General features: G+C 36.6%; 1 protein-coding gene across 2 annotated transcripts in view; it reads left to right on the forward strand.

Annotated features, from left to right (window-relative positions):
- Nucleotides 1–18,187, forward strand: part of LOC108139181 (protein roadkill) — a 63,265-nt gene that overhangs the window by 8,981 nt on the left and 36,097 nt on the right. The window contains exon 2 of one of the 2 annotated variants that reach the window (XM_017261805.2): nt 1,332–1,591. The exons of the other annotated variant lie outside the window; for it this stretch is intronic. Coding sequence (XP_017117294.1) covers nt 1,578–1,591 — 14 coding nt within the window. The 5' untranslated portion in view covers nt 1,332–1,577. The remainder of the gene's footprint in view (nt 1–1,331; nt 1,592–18,187) is intronic. 2 annotated transcript variants of the gene reach the window in all.

The following is an 18,187-nucleotide window of genomic DNA, read 5'->3' on the forward strand; positions in this document are numbered from 1 at the left end:
TGTTTAACAAACGAGCTTTGCGAACAGCGTTGCCAGATGGACAGAAAAAGTGTAAAAAAACCTAAATAGCATTGAAAATTTTAAAAGCGTAGAAAGAGTAGGCTAGCTTTGGTTTGCTACACATGTTTCGACTCGAATAAAGCTTTTTTCTGGCAGTTCAATTAAAAACATGTGCTGCCCCCTGTCCAATATTTTTGTTTATTGTTTATAAATGAGAGAACTTTGCTCGCCCTCTCGCTCCATCTTCCTCAATTTGGTAGCCAACTCGCGGTAAATAAGCAGTTGAGGTCAGCGTGCAAACGCCGGCGCAGCTTTTTCTGTGTTTGCAAAGACAATTGTAGCTTTTTCAATGCGCAGGTTAAGAGCTTTTTTTTTGTTTTTTCTAGTTTGTTTTTTGTATGTATAAAAGTGGAATCGAGTGATATAGGAAGAACCTTGTATGCTCATGACTATGGAATGGAATTTAGTTTGTAGTTTTTGTTTTTGTTTTAGTTTTTTCATTTTAGTTTCTCCATCCGTCATGTTTGCTCTTATATTGGTTAGCTTTTTTTCTCACTGTAGATTTTTGGATTCTTATTCTAGGAGGTTTCTTCTTCTAGTCACAACTGAGGCGTCAGTGGTGACCTCCAAAGCTGTTTTTGAACTGATTTATTTTGCCGGCCAGTTGCGGAAGCGTTTCTGCTCTTCGCTTCTTGTTTCGCATTTCGTATTTATTGATTTCATTACTTTTTGGCCGAGGCTGAGCGTTTTTAATGCCGGCAAGCCATGTGCAAATGTCTAAAAAGAAACATATGCACCCTCCTATGAGTGAAAGAGAGAGAAAGAGAACCACCAAAAGTCTTTGTTTAATTTAGCTTATCATACTAAATTCTGCTGATAACTTGAATCACTTTTTTTTCGATGTTGTTTCAGTATCTTTTGTTGTTGGATTTATTTTTATTTTGATTTGGCATTGAACATTGCACGCTGGTTTTTTCACCCTTCTCTTTGGGTGTGTGAGTGAGAAAAGAGTCGCGATTTTTGTTTGGCTTTTTTGATAATTTCGCGTACAAATATCACGTATGCGACGGGTTGTACCGAACTTGGTTATTATATGGTCACACACGTCCGTCTCACAATTGAATGTGATAAAATTGATGTGCTATTTCTCAGTATTCTTTTTATTTAAGCTTATCTGGTTTTTCTTTGTTCGCAAAGATTTTTGATAAATAAGCTAGCATATTTCGGGGCGTGCTGTCGTTGTTTTTGAAATTCCAAAACCTTAAGAATGTCACTTGAAATAAATTTAAAAATGTCCAAAGCCTAACTAATTCCTTTTTTAAATTACCTAGATTTAAATCAAGATGACGTTGATGTGCTAACAAGTAATTAAGACCTCTTAAAAGATATTCCATTTAGTGCCAAATACAAGGAATACTAGTAATTTAATAAATCAAGAAATACAAAAATAAGCAAGTTGGAAAAATCAAAGCAAACGTTTTGATTTTCTATTTGAGTTCCGAGTGGAAAGTTGTTGAAGAAAATCCTTCAAGGTGGATACCCTGGCGTTGCCTCTTGGAGGGCTATCTCATGTTAGAATGGCTCTAGCCAGGTAAGAATCTCAATCTATGTATTTTGTATGAAATTGTCGTCCTTCATATTACCTTTAAAAACAATAATAAACTTAAGAGCAAGAAATTTAGTTTTTGCCTTATATATAATATATTTGCAGTAAGAATCTCTAACAGTTGACAGCCATATACTTTAGATAAGATCATGTCAAAATGTAGTATTTTTTTATTTCATTATCTTATCAGAAAATAAGATAAAACCTTAGGGTAATTTATGTCGTATTTTTCATATCGCAAGGCAGAGGTAACACTTTTAAAATAAAACTTTTAAATAAGATAATTATTGTTTCGAAGTAAATTTTTTGAAAGTTATCTTGAGATATAATACTGAACCTGTTTAAGGCTTTTACTCATAAAATATTTAGTTGAGACTTTTTAGTTTTATAAAGATCATTTTAAATACCCAAACTAATCTATTTATATAGTCCCTGAACTTGCCAGGAACTGTTAAGGAAATCCACTATTCCAATGTAAAATCTGCCTCAGGATTTGACAATTTTCGCGGATCAATTAGTGTTGCCTACGCTAGTAACGAAAATTCAATGTCGTCGCAAATAGTGATTACCGTTAAGCTATGAAAAATACGTCAACAATAACAAAAAGCAAGGCGAATGCGCGAAATCGAGGAAACAATCAAACGAAATGTGCAACATTTGATGCGGTCGTGTGTGTGCATTGCATTAAAATTCAGGGGCAATGCCGTGCCTAGATGTAATTACCGTTATAGTCAAGTGCAAACCATATGGCAGATAAATATCGCCTGACCCCTCGCTTTCATAAAGTGGTATGAAATACGAGAAAAATATGGGAAAAAAACCAGCAAACTATTATATGATGATCTTTTATTTTAAACAATTTGTAATTTTCAGTCAGATACCATGTCTTAAATTGGATGTATAAAAATATATATGGATGTGGGAACTTTTCAATTGGTATTGAAATATCTAAAACAAATATATCCAGCTAAAAAATTAAAATAAAAATAAGGGGTGAAATATTAGTTTGGTTTTTGTTTTACTATTTTCCGTGAGAAAATCCTGTTAATATCAATTTTTGTATGGCTTAATTGTAATTTCGAACCTTTCGATATATTTCTATATAGAAAGAAATAGATAAATTAAACATTAAAGAAATGTGGGTGGCAGAGTAAGGGAGACTAAAAAATGACCCCTGTGCGCTTCACTTTCACGGATTTCGAAATGTCTCTAGCATTGGAAGCCCGATTTCCACTATTTATAGAGAGAAAGTAGACGACGATTTTGAGTGATCTTTCTCCCAGAGAAAGAAAGAGAGAGCCGATAAGAGAGGAAAAGGAAGAGGAAGAAAAAGGTTGAGAGCGAGAGCAAGTATGCAAGCCTCGTGCTAATTCATTTTAATTCATTTGACCGAAGGTGAATCGTAACGAGAGGGAGTGAGAGGGGAAGCGAAGGAAGGGCACACATGTGCACTATAGTAATCTCCCTACCACTTTGTTTTTGTTTTGTTTTTGTAACGGTTTATTTGACTTGGTGTGGTAGTATTTTTTTTAATTGTCTATGAGGAAGTGTGTGCAAGCATTTTGTAGTTGTTTGTACGTTTTTTTTCTTTTTTGTGCGAAGGTGTTTCCATTTGTAATTACAATTACATGCCTCTGCCTTCAAATGTGTCTGTGTGTTTGTTTGTTGTAATCATGGGTTACAAAAGCGTTTTGCTATTGTAGTTGCTGTTTCAATTTGTGCGATAAGGTCGTTTTGGTCTATGATTTTGCGTAATTACATTTGATAATATTTCAATGTGAAAACCTTTGAGGTAACAACATATGGGGGCAATTTCAGATGGCTATATGTTTAGTACAAATGTGCAAGTACCTATGTATTTTCATTATCATGTGTACTTCCTTGTGTCAGCTAACTTTGAATACGTTTTATTATCTTTAATACAATATTAATATACTTAACAATTTTTAATATATTCTACAAATTATACCTCAAAGGCTTCAAAAATAATATGTATCGCATAAAGGATTTATAAAACCAATAGAGTTTATAAATATTTTTTTACAATGTTTCAAATTGTGGTAACTTTATTTTTTAAAAACATTGCAATAATTTTTTCGAAAGTAACTTTACCAAAACTGTACATTTAAGTGGATACGATTTAGTACAATCGACTTAAATTAATTGAGTTCCAAACAATTTTTTTATTTGTTTAGACTCTATATTTATAGTTCTCTAATAATTGGCCTAAATAAAAAATGTCACTGTCTAAAGTATGACAATTTCCAAATATTTCCCAATACCGGTTTTTTTGACACATTTAATATGCCAATTGGTAACCAAGGTTCTTTGAGTTGGTCGCTTTTGTGACACTGAGATTGACAGAGTGTGTGAGTTGGATGTTGAACCTGTTGAAGAGCTTTTAAGGTCCCATGGTTTTTCAGTTTGATGGGGTGGGGAAATCAATGTGGTCACTGAGAGCGAAGGTTGTTCCTAATAGGGCCAATCCATAATTTCAGGCAGGGAGGCCCTCAAACTTTGTCGTTTGCCATAGATAAAGAGGATGAAAAAAAAACCCGAAAAACATTCTTGTTCTATATTTATATCGATGACATGATTTCATTTCAATGTTCATGCCACAAAACTCACGATTCCGCGCCCGATAACAATGACACAATTCAAGTGTATCTGTGTGGTTGTCACCCCATCTGTGTGCGTGTGTCCCCGTATCTGTGTGTGCTACTGGGTTGGTGTTGTTGTCATCCACCCGCAACGAAGCTACAATCATTGACCCTCATGTATAACTGGCTAACAATCACATTGACAAAGTTCGAGTATGTACATATGCTATTGTGGGTGGAAGGGAACTAAACTAACTTATTGATTCAAAATTTGTGGTCATACTATGTTGGCCTATCACTATCAACCTAATTGGTTAACCATACCAAGGGTATTAAAATATGGGTCGAGGCGATTCTTATGCAGAAACAGCTTTTAGCCCGATTTTGTCAGTAACTCAACGCTGCTATTTTAACATTACATTATCAGTGACACTTTTGACTTTGCGATTCCAAGTCCTGACATATCAATCGCGATGAAAGGAATTTTGCTCTGAATAAGAAAAAGCACTTTCAATTTTAAAATTTGAGACCATTTAATACCTAGATATTATTCGTTTCTTTATAGAACCAAAACTAAATGACCATGAAAATTATTGAGCAAACCGCAGAACTAATAAAATGAGACATGTGAATAATTCAGATATTTTGTATGGTTTAATGATGAACAAATGGGACATCTAATAAAATCGCACGGATTTAACAAATTTCAATAATTTTAAACTGAAGGATTATGATTCATGTTTTATGAAATTTTTAAAAAGAACAAGGTGCTTATAGGCTGAAAGTTTTAAAAAGATTCTCTTGTTTAAGCATATACCACCCTTTAAATCGAAATTGTAGAGGTCAATAAGTCGCATTCATCTAGCCGTTAATTGGGGTTTGGTTAAGCGCCCCAATCGCAACTAAACTCAGTTACAGCACTTCATTCTCGCCCGTAATTCGCAATCGCATTCAAACATTCGAATGCGAAACAACAAACAGAAATGTTTACAACAAATCGCGATGAAACAATGCACACAGTCGAAAGGAGGTGGAGGCTAAAAGCAAAACAACGCAGCGGAGCAGAGCGTCGGCAGCGCAGCGTAGCGACAAAGTGCAGCTGACTGAAAAAAAAGCGTTGGCGGCGTGCTCGATACAAAAGCGCCTCTGCTTCTGTCGCAGTCGCTGCTCGCGTCGCTGCCGCTGCTTCGATTTAGCCTCGTTACAAGCGGTCGGTCTCTTTGGAGGTGTCAGCAGAGGTGCCAAAAATCTTGGTTACAAAATGCTGGCTAAATCAGGCATCTAGTCTATTTTGAATAGGGTTTCCTTTAACTAATAGGTAATTATTTCCCCAAATCAAACGAATTTAAAGTTGTTTATAACTCAAAGTTTTCTAATATTCGATGTGCTCCATTTTTTTTTTAAGTTTTAAGGTATGAAAAAATGGTATATATTTTTTTGCCCCCACGGATTGTTAGTTTCTGAAATACAAAAATATATCTCAAAGCGCTGTTTAACTGAAAACAATTAATTTGATTTGTTTCAAAAGTTTATATATGTAGATTGATGATTTCTTAACTCAATGTCTTTTTTGAATCAAAGTAACACCTAGAGAGTTGTCTGTAACTATTTTGTGGTATTAGAGCAGGCAAGTTTTCTGCTCCGAACAGCGTTGGCCGCGCCCTCGCAACGCTGGCTGCGCAGTCGCCCTCGCATGTGGTCACAGAAATCTTACCCCGAATTCGTCACCAACTTTGGACACTTTGGACTTACATTGCCGCGCTACGCTGACGTCAGGCGGTGGCGTCGCTGTCGGCGTCGACGTTAACGTCGACGTCGACGACAGCCTCAGTTGTCGGCAGCGTGTACTACTTTTGTTTTCATTGAAAACGTTTGCTGTAATGTTTGTGGTATGTTTCGCTGGCAGCGACGTCGACGCTTCTCACATGGTCACTGAGCTTTGCTCTCTCTCTCTCTCGCTCCCCATCTCTGTATCTCTGCGTGCCCCTTTCTCTCTTCCACTCTCTGCTCTCCGTTCTCTGGCTCTGCCGACGTCGCTGCCTGGCGTTGCCTCGCTCATTTGTTTTGGGTCGTATTGACCTTCTTAAAAAGTAGGTAACCTCATTTCTCATTTATCGTGTACAACTTACATGCTGCGCTGCTCAGCCGACGTTGCTGCTCTGCTGCGAGCTCTGCCGACGTCACTGCCGAGGGTGGGGGGCTTGTCTTCTTAGCGGCCAAAAAAAAGCCAAAGAAATATCGCACGCATCACGCCAGAAAACGCTACGCTTTCAATTGTAGTTCGGTCAAGATTCTTTGATTGGTTGTAAATACTCTCGTTCTTGCGAGAAAATCTTTTTATTTTAGAGGCCATAATGGGATTGAATATTTTCCTCTTTTACAGATAAAAATCAACCTTAAAGCCGGGCATATTTATAACAAAATATTTTATACGAATTTTTGAATTTTTAATGGGAAAGATTTATATTTCTTGCTTGAAATTCATTTTTACAGTTTGTTGTTTTGCAATATAACAACCAAAAAATTGTTTTTCTATTTTAAAAGACATTCAGAATTGTGTTTTAAACTAAAGTAAATTTTGATATTGTTGAATTTTATTTACCAACGTTGAGCAACATTAGCAAATTAAAAATAAAAACTTCCAACAGTGTAAAATTGTACCTGATAGATATGCACCAACCCACTTGAAGGGCATTGTACTATTGCAAATGCACTATCAGCACTATCATGACTTCCCTATTCTATTTGCCTCTTTCGAAGCCAAGTGATCGCTTCCTAGTGCCTCGCTGAGCTGACGTCACAAGGCGGCACTGGCAGAAATAATTGCGTCGAAAAGTATTCGCTGAACAAGGTTTTCGTTTCGGGGCAGATTATGTTTCAGACTTTTCCGAAGGTGAGGCATAATTTGAAAAGTGTGTAATTTGTTTTCCTACGCTGATTGCACTTGGAATTTATGCTGCGGCGGCTCCCTTGGTTTACTTCTGTCTATATAGTTTTTAGTGTGCGTGCATAAACATTGAACAGTTTTTTTGTGTTTTGCGTTTTGCTTGCTGAACTATACCAAAAACCAACTGAACTGAAATCAACTGAGCAGAGCAGAGCTGAGCGGCTGCGAGTTGTCGTCGCAGTCTCGTTTACTATTGACACCATTAATGTTGCCCCAATGTAGGTCAATTGCGCGCTAATTGCCCCGCCACTCGCCTTCTGCCGGGGGTCGTTTCACCTCCTCTCAATGCTGAAAAATGCCACTGCCACCGCCACCGCCTCTGTTTTACTACCTCAGCTGCAACTGATTGACGCTACCAGCTTGACCTTTTAGGCCTCAGGAGTGGTAACTGACAAGTCGGCCACATTTCTGGCGCTTCTGGCAGTTTTCAAAGGTCGAAAAAGGATCTCATTCAACTTAATATACATGGAGATTCACGAGTCTTATGTTCGATAAATCATTGCTGGAAATTAGCAAAAACTTCTAAGATAGCTAAACTGTAATAAAAAAAACAAAATAACTGTCTTCTTCTTAAAAAACTGTATTTACTAACCCTGCGGCTTAAATTTAAATTTTATTTATTTGTATTATCCAAAAGCGTATTAATAAATAAATTAACCGTCCTCATCTTAAAAAGATCACTTCAGGGCTTTATTATTAAAGAAACTCATTTTAATATTTATAACAATCTATTTTTAGAAAAGCTTCAAATAAAGAATCTTATCAATTTTAAATGATTGCCGTACGCCATTTTTTGTTATCTATCCTAGGCAGCTGTGTTGCAAAGAAATTGCTCATATTACGCATACGCCATGTGAGACAGCTTGGAAACCACAAAATAACTCTGAATTCACTGGAAGTGCCTCTGCTATTGCTGCTGTTCTGTTGTTGTCTTCTGCTTTTCGGTTTTTGGAGCAGCCAGCCCCAAACTCTGACCTAGTTTCCGCCTTTTTGGGCACCGAAAAACTTTTGTTGTACATTTATTTTCTGGCTTTGTATTTTTGCATAATTTATGATTTAATCAAAGGAAATTATACACGCATGCAGAGCATCCCCAGGGTGTGCCCTGGAGAACGAATCAGACGAGTAAAGTTCCCCCAACGCACACATACATATTCGTGCTGGGGCAATAAAACCGAAACTTGACCTAATTCTGAAACTGATGCCGTCTCTGTTTTTGCTGCTCTGTATTTTTTTTGTCTCCATTTTGGGCCTGCTAGAAGTGGATGTATATATACATTCATCTTACGGAGCTATGAGTATTTTAAATATGGTATTTTCAATAAACAATTGTAGGTGGTTGGTAGGGGAAAATATACAAATATCGATCAATGACCTAATTAAGCACTTGGGAAATGGGACTACTCTGCCTAAATCGTATGATAAGCAAGGACGAAAAGCAAATGGGTAATCGTTATTTACTTGTTGAATACGAGATGCAATATCATAAAAGTAAATGGTAATGGAATTTTGAAATTTACGTTTTGTTTTGCTTCGCTTTTTTTTCCGACAACTATTTGAAGCAGATCTTAATGATTTATGAAACGTTCCATTTGTTTATCGAATCAAATTTCATAATTCGGTTACACATCTAAGAGCAATGGGGAAACATGTGTTGATGCCAAACATTCAACAAATTTGAGGCAATTTCAAATGCATATTTCTGTAAAAATTTAATTGATTTTATTGATTATTGTATTCCAACGCAACATTCAGATAAATTCCTTAAAAACTATAAACAGTATTTATAGTTTTGAATAGTTTATATATCAAGGAAGTTTAGTACTACATAAAGCGATAAATTCTATTTTAGCAAAAGAGAAACGATAGTTGTTGATTTTGAGTGTATTTGCTAGCATACATATATCAATCTTTAGATGTTGAAACGCCCAAATGATGTTCGTTCCTTCTTCAAATCCGCCTCTTTACCTCCTCATTTTGCCTTGTTTGGCTTCTTTATAATTTCCATTTGCAAACTATAATTATTTGATTCACTTGAATCGCACCAGATGGTTTCCCTTCCCTTTCCCTCTCCTCCTTTGATTAATACAACCATTGCCTTGGTGGGATTCCCCTTGCCCCCTGCTACATATAGCCATGCCCACAGTCGCGCTTCTATTTCATTACTACTATTATTACGTTCATTTTTGTTGTTGCCAGACGCCTGTTGCTAGCCAATGTCTTTCTTTCTCTCTCTCTTTCTAGCATCTCCGTCTCGCTCTGTGTAATTTACGCGGTCCAATATTTTTTTTGCCCTTACTTTAGAAAGGGTGTATAGGGGTATAAATGCCTATAATAAAAATGTAAATTAAATGTTTCATATATCAGCTAAATATTAAATTGAATTAAATAAAAATCAATAATATTAGAAAGTTATTAAAGGGTTTAAACATGATTTAAAAATTTGGAACTAAAAAGTTGTTGAAAATTCTAATTTTTTAAATATAATTTTACCGAGTTTTCCTATTAACATACGATATTATTTTTAAATTCAATCTTTTCATGAACAAGGAATTTGATTAAAAAGTGTATAGTTCTATTAAGAGTAAAATATTATATATCATAAATAATTTGTTTTGAAAGGGTATTGACGCTTCGCCCCATAAAGCTACCTCCTTTGTTAGCGGGCTTTATTTTTTAATTCGTTTATTCCCTTGGTCTGTCTCCGGGTTTGCTGTAGGTATTTCATTTCATTGGCCACTAGGCGATGGTAACAGCCAACCAAATCGAGACCCAAAGTTAAACACAGGCTAACTGAACTGAGAGCCGAACAACGTTCTAACCTTGTAATACCCGTCGTAGTGGTAGTAATTTTGATGGTTGTAGTTGTGGTTGTTGTTGTTGGTACCTTTAACCTTTGCTTGGTTAATGCGAGCGGCGGCACCAACAACAACCTTCTCTGACGTTGTCGTATCCTTGAAAGTGTCTATCTGAGGTCATCAAGTACAATTTTCGTCGAGCTGGTTGTTGTTGTTGGTCGTTGCTCGTTTATCATTGGACTTTTCATGGTCGACGCTCCGAACACAAAGGGTGATATATAAAAATGAGTATATCCCAACAGCAGTTGTAAAAAAATATTATTAAATGGAGAAACTTGCAGGATTTTGTCCAGGATCCCGAAAAAAGTATAAAAGTGTCATATTGGGAGCCCCATACTGTGTGTGTAGCTGCGCCACGTGCATTTAATGGTAATTATATGCGAGCCAGCCACAAAACCGATATAACCCCCACAATTTCACCCATTATCTGTAATTGCCTTTGTTCAAATATCGATTTCGATAGCAGAGCACTTTTCCATGTTAGCGTTTGCCGGATTTTTCATGTTCCATAATCAAAATGGGTTAGACAATCTAAAAAGGGAGGAGTAAGTGGAAATAGATTAAATTGGTTATGCATTTTTTTGTGGATATAGAACTAGATTTAAAAAATTTTGTTACCTAAAACGTTGTTAAATTTGTTGAACCAAACTGAAATTATTTTCTTGAAGTATTTAAAAATATATTTTTGTATGTCTTAAAGCCCATTTTTTATTTACTTTACGTTTTTGTTTTGTTAAAAAATAAGTACAAAGATGGCCTAAAAATTTGTCAATATTATTTGAGTTACAGAAAATTTGGACTAGGGAAGTTGAAACTACAACTAGACCGCACCAACACGCAAGCACACGCACATAAGAGTCCACACGGTGGCTAAGCAAAAGTAAACAGAAAAAAATATCGTTTCAGGTCAGGGTTTTCAAAAGTACACACACGCACACCCGCCCCAGTGATAATTATCTGACAATGAGATTGCGGACCGCGGGCCAAGCCAACCTCAAAAAGTGAGCTAAAAGGCCGAAAAAGAGAGCACACTACGGTTTGTGGTGCGAGGGGTTAAAGTAAACTGCATTAATGAAACTGGGTTATAATTGAAATCAATGGACGACGGACACACAGACCGCACCAGATATAACCACGCTGGATTTCAACATAAACAATGCATAAATCCGAAAGATACTTACGAGGCAGCCGGCCCACGAGAGCCCTACAGCGGTAACAACATAAGCAGCCCGAGCACGGGCACAAGCGATTTATGAGTGCCTCGGTGAAAACTGACGCCGTCTGAACGAACAGTGGTTCAAGGGGCTATTTATATGTTGAAGTGTGGTAGTGCTAACATTTACCAAACCAAAAACAAAGTTGAATAAAATATAAATTTTAAAGATTCAACTTTTTAAGATAATTCAAATCTCTAGAGATTTAATTTTAATTCTCAGTATTTCGAATCCAGACATTGTTTTATAATTTAAACAATAATTACGATATTCTAAGAAATTCAAGTTTATAGCCTACAGTTATGTTACAACTTTTAACCGAAACCCTAGAAATTTTGAACCACTACGTTCCCACTTAGGTGTTCCATTCCTGTTCGTTTCGTTCCGGCACGCTTAAACGCTTAACAAATTGAATTCGAGTGGCAGGCGGCATTCAATTCAAAGCAACAAAGAGAAACAAAGAAACATAGCAGCTGTAGTAAATGAAGAAGCTGAAGAAGACACATGTCAGAAGAGGAGTCTTCGGTGACAGAAGAGCCGACAGCAAAGAGAGAAGCCTTCAAATAGCAATGCGCGTGACAAAAATGATGACAGACCCTTTGGTACCCGACTTTGGGATGCATTAAGCGACTTTTTTTTCGAGCGTTTTACGTTTCCTTTCCTCGACATTTGCATAAGTTATGTTCGTTCCGTTGCCGCTGCGTTTCACTGTATGGCCCTGATTCGAAACTTCGGAATGAAACGGAGCGGATACATGGTCTTTAGCTCTTTTAATCATTTTCATGCTACCTCCGTATATATCAGCGATATTTATTTATTGCTCTTGTTGCTGCCGGGGCCTCAATCTCAATGTCTACCGCTTGTAATTTGTATCTTTAAGATACGCGATCCCGACTGCTGGTTTTATTTGTTGTTGTTGCTGTTGCTCTGTCGCCTGTCTTTTTTGTGGCTGCATCTCTCTACACATTTTCACATTAAAAATTTATGATGTAGCCAAAGAGTTAAGTCGCTCAAAGGCGTGCCTTCTGATTCTGTCCGTATGTCCATCTACCAGAGCTGGTTATTTGGCTGCTTTGTAGCTAAAGTCAAACTTCGTTTACTCGAATATAGATAATGAATGTGAAACAATGTTCGATTGATGGAGACTTTGAATTAACCAGTTAATTGTAAATAAAACTAGTTTAATCTCTAGAGACTTTCAGATTTTTAAGTTCAAGTTCAGATAAATTGACTAAAATCAGCACACGTTAAATATATATTTTTATTATTTTTAAAATAAGTTTTAATATTTTAAACGTTTGCCAAATGAACTTAAGAACATTTCAAAGTTTATATTTATGTAAAAACGTTTTCTGATTTGTACTTTTAGCATTTTTAACTTTATGTTAATAAGTTTTTTGGTTTATTTATTGCAAAAGTACGAATTTGATTCTCTACCTTTTTTGGTTTTAGCCAAATAAATATATATTCCGGAGTAGCAAGCACCTTTGCTTGTCCGTTCGTCCGTCTGTCAGTCCGCATCTCGTTGATCGACCCTCGATTCTTTTGTGGCCGTGTGAGTGTGTTTCCGCTTCGTGTCCGAAAGTATCTCAAGAGCAGAGCTGCGGTTTGGAGTATGTATCTTGTAGCTACTTAATGTCGTCTCAACTTGTATGGCCGCTTCCAGCTCTCTGGCTTTTTAATATGTATAATCTGAGTCTGGGCCTGCCCGGCACATCAACTGCTTTTTATTGTTGCTAATCGCTTCCATTATATCTGGGGCCGCTTCTTTACTATTTATCTACCCACTTTGATCTTTTGTTCATCATTTTCTATCGTCCCTTCATCCATCCCCCCTCATTTGCATGACACGGCGCAAAGTTCTCACTAATTACTGAAGGTTTTTCCTGCCTCTTTGTGGTCGCTTTTTTAATTTGTATAATAAATCAGTTCTCAGTTTTCGAATGTTGTGGGTCTAAGGGAGGAACTTCGTTTTTAGCGGAAAAGCGTGAAAATTATGCCATCTAATCTCTGGCGCTTTCACCTCGGAGAAAAAGAGATGGAGAATTCTTGTTAACCGCGCCTATCGCTTCACCTGCATCGCTTGTCGAGAATTTAACACTTTGCCGGCCTGAGATATTTGATAGTTGTTAGAAAGTATTTACTGAGCTTGTAAGCTGCCAACCCAGCGACAGATGGAGCTGATTATACGTGCTCAGGTGAAAAGCTGAAGTTTTGAATGAGTTTGGGGGAAATTGTAGTAAGAGGAAGGCAATTTTTATATTTAGTTAAGGAATACGTGGATTGACTGTAATGTAAAGACGGAAGATGTTTAAAAGATAAATAGACTATGCAGCAACAATGGATTAATTTTAAAATTCAACTTAGACACATAAAATGAATTTATATTAGAGGATGACTTCAATTAAAACTGATTATGAAATAATAGCCTTATTCGCCAGGTCATCAAACCGAAAAACGAAAAAAATGTAACTTGTTATGATGTTGAATATAGCTTAAGCCGCTACACTAAAATCAGCTGATTATTAAATCCCAATACGTTTTGGACTCATCGGGCCATTTAATTTGTCGACTTTTTCTCATTCATCCACTCAACTCACAATGAAGCTATTAAACCGAGCCTTTCTCCCAGCGCTTTTCAGCCAAACGGCCAAACGCCCACCCGTGAATAAGCGAAAACCCATGGAAAAGTGCAATTTGAAAAAACTCCACTAATCTGCACAGAGAAAATAAAATCGTATTGCAAGTAAAAGTTAATTTTTGATCAGAAAACTAAAATGAAATACAACAAAAAGCTTGGAAAAAAAGCAGCATCCACCGCCAATGGAACTCATTTCACTTCCTGTTTATATCTATAAGATACTTTTACAAATGAGCGGCGAGTGAATGCAGCTGCCAGATAGCCATGCACATATAATTAACTACACAGCATCTCGTGGATACATATTTGAAAGCGAGCCGATGTGAAATTGAAATTGGTCCTTTTCACTAAAAATGAAAACGTCCAACGGCGCGAAGAGCACTCTTCCATCTTTCCAGAGAGTCAGCGAAAGAGTGGGAGCAGTATCTTTCGAGTATCTTTCACTCCAATGAAAGTAAAGGAAAGTATCTGCGACGGGGGGAGTTGATGGTCTGGTGTGGCAGCCGGCGAAATGAAATCAAATGAAGAAATGAAATGAAATGAAATTTGCTTTCAAACACACACGGCGAAGGCAAAGCAGCGGAGCCAAAACAAAAAGAAACATCATAAACTACTGGTGTATGATTCATTTGGAGGTGGAAGCGTGACACGAAATTTACGCGCCATGTTTTAAGAGAGTTTTATAATACGTATACGACATGTTATTCAAAATAAATTAGAGGGAATTGAATTTGGTTTGGAAATGAATTATTTTTAAATTTAAAATAACTTTAAAAAAGTTTTATAATATTAAATACAATTATAGTTTTATTTAGGTTTGCTAAGACTAAGTGTGAATGTGTTTTGCTGTGTAGCGCCTTACTCGTTCACCCCATGAGTTGGTTAAATGAAAGCTTCACGATGGTCCGACGACAGCTGCCGCAGAAGCACCAGAAACGGCAGCAGCAGCAGCGGCAGCCTCGATAACAGCAGCAGCTATAAAAATAACAAAAACCAACGGCAGCCGTTTTCAAGGTGGCAACTGTCATTCACTTGGCGGCCAGCAACTGGCGATGTCTCAGCTCAAAACTCAAAACTTAAAACCCAAACCGAAACTCCAACTCCAACTTCAGCTACAGCTTCGGATTCCGATTCCGATTCAGCTGCGTCCTCAGCTCGGGCTCTTTGGCATTGACTTGACACCTTGCCTGGTAAATTTATGAAGTGAGAGCGCCCCGGAGTCTCCAAGTCCAAGTCACAGTCGAATTCAGAGACTGCGACGCAGTTGAAGCCGCTGCAATGCATTACTTTCTCTTCCTGTTTGCCGCTAAATGAATGGAAATCATAAAGTCCAACGGCAACGAAATCAGCTTCAAAACTATTGAGCCAACTAATGTGGGTGCTACCTGCTTGGGGAAAAAATCACTCAAAAAAATATTTTAAAAACTTTTTGGCAACGAAATTTGTGATTAAAATATGTTAAAACTGATTTTACGAATTTAAAAATTAGGTTTGTCTTTTTCGGTTAATTTATGAGACAGAACTTCCAACAGTTAAATAAAAGCTTATTATTATTATGTTTATCTGTTAGGAAATAATTTGTAAAGTATAACAAAATATAATAATAATAATCATATGGAACACTTGTTCTTAATAAACTTAAAGAAACATTTTGGTACTTTTCACTAACTTTCTCTTTTTGGTCACATAGCTACCGTAACTTACACTAGTACTTTGTTGCTATTATTTCTCCAAGTGCACTGGCAGCAACAAAACTGCAATCTAAAGTGGAGTGTGCAGCAGACTAACAAAGTGACGAACAAAGACAATAACAAATGACAGTTGTGTTTCTCTTCTGTTGTTTTTGCTTTTGCTGCCGTCTTGTCAACCAATTCTCATCTCAATTGCCTCAGACTCAGAGTCTTGTCTTTATCTTGTCTTGTCTTTATCTTTTGTGGCTGTTGCAGTGTGGCGCTGATTTCATTTGTTTAAAATTCCATTTGAAAAGTTCAAACTGACTGCAAACTGACACCCACTCGCCAATGAATGGATTAACAATTGAAGGCGTCTGGTCTGGCCAGACGTTTCCCTCTCGAGAAATAAAAGGGACAAATACCAGACAAATGGAATTGGGACATTTGTTTTTTTTTGGATAATGATAAATCATTCAAAGGGACTAACAAAAATTAAAAACCAGATTTAATGACTAAGCTTTAAATTATTAATTAGAATTCCAAGATTTTCATTATTTTATTACTAGACCACATTTGCATAGTTTAGTTCACTGCACTTATTCTGACTCACGCAATATTTCCCGCAGGTTTTTCTAGACTTCTTTGCATTGCATAGTTATTTTGTGTTGCGATTTTGCCTAAAATTTGCATTTTCTACAATTATTTGTCGTTGTTAGTTTATTGCACAATTGGACAACAAGTCAAATGAGTTTAACCATAAAGTGTCGGTTGTTTGCGTTTATGTGTGTTTGTAATGCCGAAAGCCGAACAGTGGCTCTAAAACCATATATATAAAACCGTAAAGTATTTAAATTGGGAAAATTGTATCAACCATTTTGAAGCGTTGTGAAAGAGAAAGGAATTATTTAATTATTTTAGTATTATTGAAAATGGTGATACTTAAAATGGCTTGGAAATTGGAATGTGTCATTACCTTTTTCGTGGAAAATTCATTTTCTTAAATTTAACTTGGATCGAAAAATAGTCGATTTACCCCAATTCATATCGTTTTATACATTGTTAAGTCAATTACGAAAAAAGGAGCTAAAGTTGGATAAATATATTCACTATAAATATCATTTACCTTTTTTGTTTCACAAAACAAAGCTTAAGCATTTCCCATTAAAGCCCATCGATAAATTGGAATTGCCACTGTGCAATATGTTAAAGTTTTGCCCCCTTTTTTGCGTTTTTACTTCGGTTCGTTTCGTTTTTTCGACTTCAGTTGGAGTCTTTCCCCTGCAGCTTGGCATTCTTGATAAGTTAAGCTTTATGGTTGCGCTAGTTCATTAAATTTATTTAACAGACACACAGCAACAAAGTCTGTGCAGGCACACCCCCTCACAGTTCTCCCTTCTCCCAATTTACCGCACCCAAAGACTCAACTTTAGTTGCAAAACTCACGGAGCAAACGCCTGAATGCACAGCGAAAAAAGGAAGATCTTTTGTTTAAGAAAAGTTTTAGACTAAAAGTAAACATTTTTCAGGAAATAAACAGAGTTTAAAAGTATTTCGTTAATTATTTAAAGATATAAAATATGTATTAAAATTTAAAATATATTTTATGAAAAATATTAAATAATTGTTTGCTGTGTGCTGGTGAGAAAGAGAAGGGAAGTGGAACAACCGTCGGCAAACACAAATCCTGTTCTCCAGCTCCCTCTATTTGTGTTGTCCTCTCTTTCTGCTGCTGTTGTGGTGTCTCTTTCTTCTGGCAGACACATCTCTCACAGTAGTAGTCGTTGTGGCGTGTAGTGTGGCAAAGTAGTAAATTTAATGTCAGTTGCATTTAAATTGAAACTCGAGTGCCAGCAACCGGGAATCTCCTTCTGTCGGAACCCCTTAATGCCCATTTTTTGGACTCCTTATCCAGTTCTTTTCCCCCTTTGACCAAATGCTTCGTTTGCGGGTCTGTCGACAGTTTGAGTTAATTCCGGAGCGTTACGCCTTTTCCACACATTATTTAGCATTTACAGTGTGGTTCAAAGCTGTAAATATATATTTCAAATTGTTACACATTTTTTTTATAATATATTTGAGTATTAATTAGTCAAATATTTTAAATTATATAAAAAATTTCATCGAATAGCTATAATAATACTGTGCATTCAAAATGATCATACAAGCTGTAATAAATTTAAATTAATTATTTTAAGCTAAATTCATAGCATTCCGATACATATAAAATTAGTTTATTTCCACCTCTAGTTCCGCTTTGATTTAATTTGAACTTTCAACTTTCCTAAAGTTGCGCAACGAACCGTTTGTGTGGATGAACCTTTATATCTGGGTATACCTCGACTCTTGGCAGGCATCCCAATCCGATGGAACCGAGGGGTCCACAGTCATCCTTCAGATGACTCCAAAAAGAGGGAAGTTCAGAGGGGATTTGCAAACTCAGGGTTGCCCCTTATCGAATAACCCCCTCCCTGCCGCATCACAATCCCTTTTTATGGTTTTTCTCTGTCTGTCCTCTTGCAAAAATTTAATGTTGAGCAACGAGTAAAAGTTGGACCCTTGACTCCGTTTTTGCCGTATGACTTTAACGCGCTCCACTGAAAGATACAAATTGTTATGCAAAATGGTGAAAAGTTTCATTCGGCATCAGC

This window comes from Drosophila elegans, unplaced genomic scaffold, assembly GCF_018152505.1.
Source record: "Drosophila elegans isolate 14027-0461.03 unplaced genomic scaffold, ASM1815250v1 contig_476, whole genome shotgun sequence".
NCBI classification, from domain to species: Eukaryota; Metazoa; Arthropoda; class Insecta; order Diptera; family Drosophilidae; genus Drosophila; species Drosophila elegans.